This window comes from Podarcis muralis, chromosome 12, assembly GCF_964188315.1.
Source record: "Podarcis muralis chromosome 12, rPodMur119.hap1.1, whole genome shotgun sequence".
NCBI lineage: Eukaryota > Metazoa > Chordata > Lepidosauria > Squamata > Lacertidae > Podarcis > Podarcis muralis.
The window spans coordinates 58302348-58314444 of NC_135666.1; the positions used below are offsets into that span (position 1 = coordinate 58302348).

The 12097-nt window shown below is 41.6% G+C and overlaps 1 protein-coding gene across 1 annotated transcript in view; it reads left to right on the forward strand.

The window, feature by feature from the left end:
- Positions 1 to 12097, forward strand: part of POU6F2 (POU class 6 homeobox 2) — a 247798-nt gene that overhangs the window by 91516 nt on the left and 144185 nt on the right. Inside the window, exon 3 of the mRNA XM_028750937.2 lies at positions 2144 to 2372. Within this exon, the coding sequence (XP_028606770.2) occupies positions 2144 to 2372 (229 nt within the window). The remainder of the gene's footprint in view (positions 1 to 2143; positions 2373 to 12097) is intronic.

Sequence of the window (12097 nt, forward strand, 5' to 3'; positions counted from 1 at the left end):
AGCCTGTAGAGCAGCCCTCACTGCCAGAAATCAGACCTATATTATTTTTATTTCTTAAATTTGTATGCCACCCTTCATCCGTAGATTTCAGGGCTCTTCACAGCATAAAAGTATATGTGGAACAACAACTCCATGTGGGTTATAGATTGACCTCCTGAGCTTTTTTGGGGGGGAGGTTACAAATTTGGTTATTTTTTGTCTACGCAACAACAGCCGGTCCATCCAGATATCCTTTTTGTTGTGCTTTGGTGATGATTTGTATTGGGACAGTTATATACGATCTCACTCTTAGTACTGTTTGCACCTGCAAATGTTTAGGAGCGGACATACTTCTTTGTTTCCAATAAATACGAGTCCTGTAATTTCCTGCTGAAATCCTGTAACTGTTTATGCCACAGATGTTCCAATTTATTTTCTGGGCCACTTCTGTTGCACAGCAGTGCAGGAGCGGTCCTCTTAAGTGGCCATAATGTGCTCATGTTGGGGAAGCAACTAATAAAGTGGAATGATGTTCCGTACAAATGCACTATTATTGCACTATTACTGTTGCAGAATACCTCTGCAAAAAGCAAACACAAAGAACAGCCCTGTATTTACATTTTAATTGCTTTGTTCTTTTGAAAACCACCCTGAGAATATGATTGAAGGAATGTTAGTATAAAAAACCAGGCCAACAAACTTATTTTTGGTTGTTAGGTCATGTTGGGTTTACTGGTATGCTGGATGTGTCTAAACTGCTTTGGGAAGCATTTTGTTTGAAAAGTGATTTACAAATCTTAAACAAAGGCTTTAATTATCACCAAATTTGGCAAATAGCTACTGCATTTTAAAATATTATTGGGTACCTACAGTAAGTCTTTTCAGAAGGGGTTTGGAACCTCTCTGGCCAGTGGGGCAAACAATGGGGCCCCCATTTGGCCAATGACCACATGGAGTACAAAATATTTACTTGGAAGCCAGTTTGCGCATTAAAGTTGTAGTGCAGCAACACCTTCTCTAGAAAGCTTTGCCTGAGAAAGCTCCCATGCACTGATTTTTTCCTTTCATAAATTATTATATAAACTCGCTGCAAATTTATCAATTGAAATTGATTGTTCATATTACTTTTAGCTGATTAATCAGCGAAACTTGCATATGGGTAAAAACAATGTTTCTGATGCCAGAAGCATTTTTTCCTTTGTTTTTAGACGGCACATAAATTTCTTGTGGGAGGCATCGTCTTAGAAGAGGTGTTCCTCCCAATGTAATGGAAAAGAGAGAATGCCTCTTTTGAGAAGACACTTGCCAGCTATATTTTTTAATCACAGTGAAGAAGAATGTCTGTATCTATATCTGTATCCATATCATCTGTATCTACAACCCTGTCACTTATGTGTTGTTTTTACCTGTATGGGCCTATGGCCGTAATAAATATTATCTTATCTATCTACAACTGCTGGCTGATTGGGACACCTTTTTCAGTCAATTAAAAGTGTTTTTAACTAGTTAATCTAAATCAGGCATGTCCAACAGGTAGATCGTGATCTACCAGTAAATCGCTTGGGTGTCCCTAAAAAAACTCAACAGCTCCTGGCAATGACAATGAGTAGATCATAGCCAGTTTTTTTATACTATGAGTAGATTGCAGTCTCTTGGGAGTTGGACGTGCCTGATCTAAATACCAATCCAGCATTTCTAAATGCTGCCGGCCTTGTATACACACGTGTGCGCCCCTTGATCACAGAGTGTTTGTTGTGGGGGAGGAAGGGAAAGGAGAATGTTAGCCGCTTTGAGACTCCTGAAAGGGATTGAAAGGCGGGATATCAAATCCAAACTCTTCTTCTTCTTCTTCTTCTTCTTCTTCTTCTTCTTCTTCTTCTTCTTCTTCTTCTTCTTGATTGTAGTCAGAAATCTAAAACAAATCAGAAGTAAGTCACTGGCTCTGGGCCAGTTTGCACAGCATGCTGTCCATCAGAGCTTTTAGACTACAACTCCTGTCATACCTGAAGATTGGCTGTCCTGGCTGAGGCTGGTGGGAGTTATCCAACAACATCTGGAGGGCACTAGGTTGGGGGGGAGGCTGCTCTAGTGAAACCACTGCAGCCGTGCTGTTGTGCCTTTATTTTGTAATATGTTAAAATATGATAATTGCGTCTCCTTTCAGCCACTACTGACGGCGCAGCAGCTAGCCTCAGCTGTAGCAGGGGTGATGCCAGGAGGCACGCCAGCACTGAATCAACCTATCCTTATTCCTTTCAACATGGCGGGTCAGTTGGGGGGCCAGCAAGGACTGGTCTTGACTTTGCCTACCGCTAATCTCACCAACATCCAAGGGCTGGTGGCCGCAGCTGCAGCAGGAGGCATCATGACTTTGCCGTTGCAAAATCTACAAGGTAAATCGCATTGGAAATTCCATTTCCTTTTTCCGGTTGTTGTTTTTTTCATTGTTTCACTTTATAATGTATATGAAACCAAGTGAACAATCATAACAGCAGAAGACGATTAAAAGATGAAAAACAAAACTATAAAAAAGGCACGTAGACTGAGTTCAGTAGATTTGGTTTAAGGTTCTTAAATGGAAGAGCTTGTAACAAGAGATGTTTAGAAAGTCTGATTTCAGTGTCTACCCAGTGTTAATTTGGTCCCCCGTTGATGATAGGGTGCAGAATAGTTTTTATTTTGTTGTAGTGTTGTTTTTATTTTGATTATATATTTTGTGGTTTTGTATTCTGGTTTTGTTCTGTGAGCCGCCCTGAGACCTCTGGGTATAGGGCGGAATATATATATATATATATATATATATATATATATATATATATATGGTATACCTCATCATCAGATTGAGTTCTGTGGAACAAAAGGATTAATTTAGTCTAGCTTTTTTTTTTTTTTTTTTTAGGGACAGAATAAAATCCACTACTGTAAACTGCCATTTATTCAAAAAATTATCAGAAAGAAGGATTCGTAAAGTTTGGGAAAAAAAATAGAAAACTTGCTAGAAACAACATTTGAATTGTAGCTGTTCTCCTCAAAGTTGAGAGATTTTTTGGTTTTTCATGTTTTTAAGTATGTTTCTAATTTCCGTGTAAGTGGATTATAATTCATTTAAAATAAATTTGCATATAAATGCAAACATATGAATTTCTAAATATTTAATTATTTGGCACATATTGTAATTTTTAGACATAAATAAATTAATTTTTCAGTTTTAGGTCGTAATTTTTTTAAGAGGAATTCAGATTTACAGTAGTTGACTGAGATACCTGGCAAAGACATTGGAAATTCATTTCATTGGTCGGTTTTGACACACCAAACTTTTGCAAATACAAAAACAGTATCTGGAATTCAAAAAGGAAATTCATTACTTCCATTCCTTTGGACCACTGAAACTCTAACAGCACATGTTATAGCTCAAGTTTAGTACAGACATATTGGTTAAGACCAGTTGAGTATTAGCATTCCTAATTATGTTGGTGTGCCACCTCCCACATCAATGCAGTAGCAGTACTGGTGTCAATGCCGACTTCGGCAAAATCTTGCTCCAATCAGGCAGGGCAAGGCGGCACTTCCTGTTTCACCTCAAGCGGCAGAATGGGCCACAGTGCTTACGCTGGACCTCCATGGTTACATCCATACCACAGGAGTCTGGAGGAGGACCATCCTCCTCTCTCCACGTCCCTGTCAGGGCCATTCCAGGTGCAGAACATTTCTTTCCCTCCGCTCTTGCAGTTGAAATGTGTTGTGTCAGATGGCAGGGGTGGTTGCTCGCGAGTAACCAGGCAGGACTCTGACCTGTCTTTTACAGGTTTTATTTGGTGCAAAAACTATTTACAGTGTGGAACCCCAAAGTTCATGTCTGCCTCAAACGCTAGCAGAATCCAGGAGTGGCTTTTTCCAGTTTTGTCCCCAACATAAGAACTTCGTCACCCCCAGCCTTTTCCTTCCTTCTTTGCGCTTTATCCCTCTGCGCAAGGTGGGCAACGGAAGAGGCGTGCTTCCCTCCTGGCCGGCTTGACCAGGAGCGGTGCTGGGGCTCCCACCACAGGAAGAGGAACTGCTTTGCAAGACTTTCAGAGGATCCCTGTATCCCAATGGCCCCTCTACCTCCCTTCCCTGTTCCTATGGCAGTTCCTTGACACTGTTGCCTCTCTGTTCCTGGGTCGTATTTGCCCCCCCCCCCCTGTGCACACACAGGGGGATAAGCTATTACGGTCATTCCATGTCAAATGACCTGATTTCATTACAGTCGTACCTCGTTTTGAGTCCGCCCCATTTAGGGTCCATTTTGTCGAACGTCCGCAGCAAACCCAGAAGTACCAGAATGGGTTACTTCCGGGTTTGCCGCATGTGCAGAAGCGCTAAATTGCACTTTGCGCATGCACAGAGTGGCGCTTTGTTGAGCGTCCCTTTCATCGAGCATCCAGGGCTCCGGACTGTACTCGACCGTGCTCTCACGACTCAGATTTTCTTCAAAAATATTTTCTTGAGATAACCTCAAATTCATTTTCAAAGATTTTTTTGGTCCAAAATTGGGTGCAGGAGATATTTTCAAAAATTTCGATTTTCGCACGATTTAGGATAATGCAATTTCTGCATCAGTTTAGGGGGGGGAAACCTCCTGATTCGCTTATTTTTCAACCAATTGGGCTTATTTGGGTATCAAAATAAAGATAATATTGGTCTCTTTCAAAATAAGGTATAAATATGGTATTGAGTGCCACAGACAAGGGTCACTGACCATTAAAAGTGAATTTTAGTCATTTTGTACCTTGGTAGGTTCGATAAGCCATAGCACGCAAACCACAACTAACAATATGTATCATACTTTTTTTTGTAGGATGGGCTAACCATGAACTTGTTGTGCTTTAAAAATAAGAAGGGTGTTTTTTGTGGTAATAAAATATTTTTTAAAAGTTTTATTAATTATTTAATAAAAACAAAATACATCTCGGATCCCTTGTTTTTTCTAAACTCACGCAGAAATCGCATTAGCCTAAATTGTGTGAAAATCAAAATTTAAAAAAATTCTCCTGCACCCAATTTTGGATGATTTTTTTTTAAAAATTAATTTGAGTTTATTTCATAGTATCTACACATAAAAAATTTTGAAGAAAATCTGAGTCGTGAGAGCACATGGCACCAGGTGGTTTGGCATGGAATGATGAAGCCTAGAAACAGCTAAAAACATCGGAAAGAAGCAATTTTTTTAAAAAACAACAACAACAATTAAACAGTTATGTGTGTGAGAGAGAGACAGAAAGATCTATTAAAACATACAATAAAAATATCACAGCACCAGAAATAAAACACAATACGTGTATGAAATTTGTTGTCATTATATACCATAATGCCCACTAGATTAAATAATAATAATAATAATAATAATAATAATAATAATAATAATATTTATACCCCGCCCTCCCCAGCCAAGGCCGGGCTCAGAGCGGCTTACAAGCAATAATAAAAACAAGAAGAATGATTACAACTTAAAAACAAAAATAAAATACAACATTAAAATAATGGAACATTAAAATATTAAAATGTAGCCTCATCGCAGGAGGAGAAGGAAAGGAAAAAAGAAAGAGAGGGAGGGAGGGAATCAAATTGGCTCCAAGCCAAAGGCCAGGTGGAACAACTCTGTCTTACAGGCTCTGCGGAAAGAAATCAGATCCTGCAGGGCCCTGGTCTCATGAGGCAGAGCGTTCCACCAGGCCAGTGTTGAAAAGGCCCTGGCTCTGGTTGAAGCCAATCTAACTTCCTTAGGGCCTGGGACCTCTAGGGTGTTGTTATTTAGGGACCTTGAGGATCTCCGTGGGGCATACCGGGAGAGGCGGTCCCGTAGGTACGAGGGTCCTAGGCCGTGAAGGGCTTGAAAGGTCAAAAGCAGCACCTTAAATCTGACCCTGTACTCCACCGGGAGCCAGTGCAGCTTGAAAAGCACTGGGTGAATATGCTCCCATGGCAGAGACCCTGTGAGGAGCCTCGCTGCAGCATTCTGCACCCGCTGGAGTTTCTGGGACAGCTTCAAGGGCAGCCCCGCGTAGAGCGAATTACAGTAGTCAAGCCTGGAGGTGACCGTCGCATGGATCACTGTGGCCAGGTCAGGGCGGGAAAGGTAAGGGACCAACTGCTTGATGCGGCGAAGGTGGAAAAATGTCGCCTTGGCTGTTGCTGTAACTTGTGCCTCCATGGAAAGGGAGGCGTCAAGGATTACACCCAAACTCTTAACGGAAGGCAATGGCACTAATTGGGCCCCCGCAAGAGAAGGGAGTTGGTCCCTCATCCCCATGCCATCCCGACCCACCCACAGGACCTCTGTCTTCGAAGGATTTAGTTTCAATCAGCTCCCACGAAACCATCCAGCCACAGCTTCCAAGCATCTGGTCAGTGTGTTCGGGTCATTATATTAAATTATATTAAAAAAACAACAACAACCCAGTGATGACAGTCGTGAAGGAAATATATAGCAAAACAGATAAATGGAACCTTATTTTCAGAGGAAGCATTACTCTGAGTACCAGCAGCTACAGATAAACATCTGGCGAAGGCCATCACCTTCATTCATTCATTTATATTTTAATTATCACGTTTCTTCCCCTAAATGGTGCCCAGAGCAGGAAACATCAAAAAGTCAAAACGGCGCATTAAAAAAACAACAACATTTCAAAACAACATGAAAGCCACTTATAAAAACATTCGAGAACATTCAGAGGATGTAGAAACATTGTGTCCCTTTTGTGAGCGTGTACCAAAATTTAGCTGGAAACAGTTGGAAATAGGATGATGGATTAAATGTAAGGGACAGTGAGGGACAACAGTAGAATGAAATTAAATGCAACAGGGGGGAAATTAGGGACTCATATCATGAGATGACTTGTGCCTTGTGGTTGTGGGGCAGAGAAGGATCCAACCAGTTAGAGGCCTCTGGAAAATTAGGTGTTAATCTGAATCGAGATCTTCTCCACTGGGTTTTAAATTTGTTTCTTAATTTTTCCCAGTTAATCCTGGGCACATCTAAAGGTTGCCTTCCTGCAAAGTGGCAGAGCAGACAGGGCAGACAGAGGTTTTTGCAGAGTAGTCAGTTTTGAGCCTATAAATAAGAGCAGAAGATCATGTAACAAATAGCTCAGATATTACACCATTTAGCATTTTATGATTTGGGGTGCACATCGTATAAATGTATTCAGATGCAATTTTACGACCTTCCATAGACATCTGAAGGCAGCCCTGTATCGAGATGATGTTTGATGTTTTGTTATGTTTTCGTGTATTCTGTTGGAAGCCGCCCAGAGAGGCTGGGGCAAACCCAGTCAAATGGGTGGGGTACAAAAATATTATTATTATTATTACTTCCTCTACATCTCTCTTCCTCTCTCTTTCACGCATATCATATATATATATTATGTGATCTACATAGACCAGGCATAGGCAAACTCCGGCCCTCCAGATGTTTGGGACTACAATTCCCATCTTCCCTGACCACTGGTCCTGTTAGCTAAGGATGATGGGAACTGTAGTCCCAAACATCTGGAGGGCCGGAGTTTGCCTATGCCTGACATAGACAGACAAACAAATCCACACGTACGCACAGCCACAACCACCCTTTTGTGTTCCAAAAATACATTTTGCTGACATAATTGGAAGGGGAAAGTTATCCCACAGATAAAATGAAGCTTCTGTTAAGTGAATGTTCTGCACAGCACTCTAAAGCACTTTTTGAGTGATTAAACTCCAGTTCCTGCTCATGACTTGATGGATTGTGCGATGCACCGAATGCTACAGGTTGTGAAACAGTAGAAAAGGGAGGCAGCTAATGTGTTGGACAAACTCCCTTACAACCGGCACGCATGGTGTGCCCTCACCTGTTGGCTCAGAGGCTCGCCTTTACCTTGCGCAGATTTTAAACTTTAATGTCAACAGACCTCTCTTATCATAGTTGCAAATGGTTTTCACTTTAATGTTTAAAATAATGTCTCCCTCTCATACCATTAAGCTGCACCAAGGAACCTGTCATTCATAAATCATAGATGAAAAGGACACACTAATGCACAAATTTTGCTTGTTTAAAATTTGAGAGTGCATGTAAAGTAGGGAACTGGAGATTAAAAAAATAATGCAAGGACAGAGTCCGGGTAAAAGCAGATATAACAAAGTGGAGGAAGAGGCTTTTTAGTGTAGGTGGATGATGAAATCTTAATGAAGACACAGGCATTATAAAAGTGTATCGCTTGGCTCCAGGGTATTCTAGCTTATGGTTACTGTGGATATAGTATTATAAATAAACATAAGCTGATACACATTTTTATTGCAAATTCATTCTGCCTTACTAATTTGGATATCATGGCTACCTTATGTGCACCAGTTTGGCTGAAGGAAATGTGAAGATTCAACTCCAAGCCCTGCTGTGGTGCAGGCTCCATTCATTTCAATGGGGCTTGCATGGGTCAGCCATAGGACTATCACAGAAGGGTAGATGGGATGCCTTCTAGCCCTCTATGTATGGTTCCAGGGGTCCATCAGGTTAATTCCGGAACATCAGCTGGAGTAAATCATGGATTCATGGGAATATCTAAGTTAGAACTTACCGTATATGCAGAAGTGACATTTTACCCTTATGTTCATGTTGTTGTTGTTTAGTTGTTTAGTTGTGTCCGACTCTTCGTGACCCCATGGACCAGAGCACACCAGGCACTCCTGTCTTCCACTGCCTCCCGCAGCTTGGTCAAACTCATGCTGGTAGCTTCGAGAACACTGTCCCACCATCTTGTCCTCTGTCGTCCCCTTCTCCTCTTTCCCAACATCAGGGTCTTTTCCAGGGAGTCTTCTCTTCTCATGAGGTGGCCAAAGTATTGGAGCCTCAGCTTCACGATCTGTCCTTCCAGTGAGCACTCAGGGCTGATTTCCTTAAGAATGGAGAGGTTTGATCTTCTTGCAGTCCATGGGACTCTCAAGAGTCTCCTTCAGCACCATAATTCAAAAGCGTCAATTCTTCGGTGATCAGCCTTCTTTATGGTCCATCTCTCACTTCCATACATTACTACTGGGAAAACCATGGCTTTAACTATACGGACCTTTGTTGGCAAGGTGATGTCTCTGCTTTTTAAGATGGTGTCTAGGTTTGTCATTGCTTTTCTCCCAAGACACAGACGTCTTTTAATTTCGTGATTGCTGTCACCATCTGCAGTGATCATGGAGCCCAAGAAAGTAAAATCTCTCACTGCCTCCATTTCTTCCCCTTCTATTTGCCAGGAGGTGATGGCCATGATCTTAGTTAGCTTTCTCCATAATCCATAAAGTAACCTCTGAGAAGCAGTTCTATAAGCAGTGTTAAGAGGTAAGAAATAATATATCCTTGCAAACAATAACCAGGATGGCTGGGAATGGCTATGGTGGGTGTCAGGAATCACAAGCCCTGATAATATTCTACCACCACTGTCCCCAAGTCATAGGATGCCACAGGAATAATCTTTCCCAGGACCAGTTTCCTTAAGAGAAGAGAATAGTAGAGACTTGGGAGGTTTGTTTTGTATTGTACATTAATTTCTAAATGTACAAGTTGGGTGGTGGGGAAGAGGCAGGCCTTTAGACTGGCTGGCAGCCGTGAACTTTAACACACACACACACACACACACACACACACACACACACACACAAACACAAACACACACTCCATCTTGGTATCCCTTCTGAAGCAGAACTCTGGGTTCAGCCTCCACCCTCACAGAGAGGTGTGTCCTGCATTCCTAGCTGTCCTTGATTTCTCTTTAACTACTATACATCATTGGGACACGGGTAGCGCTGTGGGTTAAACCACAGAGCCTAGGACTTGCCGATCAGAAGGTCGGCGGTTGGAATCCCCGCGACGGGGTGAGCTCCCGTTGCTCGGTCCCAGCTCCTGCCAACCTAGCAGTTTGAAAGCACGTCAAAGTGCAAGTAGATAAATAGGTACTGCTCCGGCGGGAAGGTAAACAGCGTTTCCGTGCGCTGCTCTGGTTTGCCAGAAGCGGCTTAGTCATGCTGGCCACATGACCCGGAAGCTGTACGCTGGCTCCCTCAGCCAGTAAAGAAAGATGAGCACCACAACCCCAGAGTCGGTCACGACTGGACCTAATGGTCAGGGGTCCCTTTATCTTACCTTACCATCATTAGAAGCCAAGCTGCAAAAGAGAAGATCATGAAGCTTGGACATGAAGAAAAGTGATATTGCACCTTCTATAAAATATCTGGATATTTAAAAAGCCAGCACCAGATCCTTCATAAATGACTGTCAAAATTTCATCCTGCACTCTGTACGGGGCGGGGGGGGGGGGCGGAGAGTGAGGTCCAGAGGAGCAGTTCGTGAAGGCTTCTTCCAGCAATCCAGGGCCATGGCAGGTGGGCTGCTACGGTTCTGAGCATGCTCTGACACAGTCGGACAATTCAAGGCCTTTCTGCACTCATTTTCTGGTTTTCTTGAGGAGAAGGGAGGGTGATAACCAGTCCTCTCCTTGCTGCCTTGTGGATTAAATAGATAGCTATGCTACATAATGCCAGATTTGAGCCTGCAAAGTATGAGAGGTTATTAGGGTGTGATACTTTTATTTGTTCTTCAGAAGCCATGGGCAAACAGTGTCAAGCACTGAAAGATTATGACACCATAAAACTTAATGTTTTATTTCCCAAACTTTGAATGTTTCTCAGTTTGTTTCCCCATCTGTGGATCCTATAGCCAATAACAATCAATTGTCTTCCCTTATCATTAGTGGAATGTCCCTGTGCTGCAATGAGACCTTGCTTTCCTCTGAAACTGTTAGATCTTTAAATTTTCTTTTTTAAAAAAGCAGGTTATTTTAAGCATCATTTCATGGCTAAACATGTGCATTAAACAGCAAAAGAACTGGGAGCTAGAAGATGGCCATTAGAATCTTCAGACCGATATGTATACATACATCATAACACTACAGAGAGAGGGTTTCTTTAATCTTGAATTGCTTAGAGGTCCAATTGGCCCCTTAAAAAACAGCAAAAAAAAAAGCCACAATGTTTTTAGCATAGTTGTATAATTTGATTGCAAGAAAATATCTAAAAATTGCATTAATTCATTTAATGCATTTCTGTATTGGGCTTTTTTAGGCAAAGAGGGGGGGGGGCGCAGTTGAAGTGCCAACTTCAATTGCTTACTGATCTAAAGTCCAGAGCCCCTTTTCCCTCAGAAGGGCATTCTCTCTTTTAACTAAAGTGATGCAGTCCCTATTCATTTGTATTCCCCATCTAGTTACATGAAATAGCTTTCAGAGCCTACAGAAAACAGTGTTTCGGTTATGTATTTTAATGAGCACCAATGTCAGTAATAATCAAAATGATGTTTCACTTAGAGGAATAGTTTATTCCCAGGTACTTCTACATGGTACTAACATAACCAAAACAAGGATGGCACAGTAAGAAGAAGGACTATGCTCAATAGTAATTTCACTTTGGAGCCATAACTGCAAATAATATAATCCCTGCATTACTATATATCACATAACTGAAGGACAGGTATGGTAAAATTTTAGTAAAATCAATGGCTACCAACAATCTGATACAGAAGTATGCTTTGCCCCATTAAAATCATTGGGCTTCAGCACATATAAGAGGCACATAACAATATGTATATGATAAGGATAAATAAAAACAATATGATGTTTATAAGGCATCAAAATAAGGCATCAAAACCCTTATTTGTTTAGTTGATTTTTATTTATTTTATTTGCTTATTTCAACAATTTAGATATGGCTTCATCACAGTCATCTCTAAGTGGTATACAGGTGATCTGATGCAGTAAGACCAGCAATGAGTTGAAACGATAAAATCAGAGTTTAATTGAGAAGCCTGCTAAGACGCTGTCTGACTTCAACTGCAAGGGGCTTCCACAAAGCCTGACCCACAATACTGCGATACTGATGTCCCAGCTCACATAGTTGGCTTTGAGCTGCTTTACACATATACGTCCATTCCTTTATTACTGTAATGGCAAGTGGTGATTTGAATATAGGACTGTGCAAGCAATGATCAGTTTACCTACATCCAGTTGCCACATCACAGCAACCCAGAAGTGGCCGGAAAAGGGGGTGGAACCGGGTGGGGGCATAACATGGT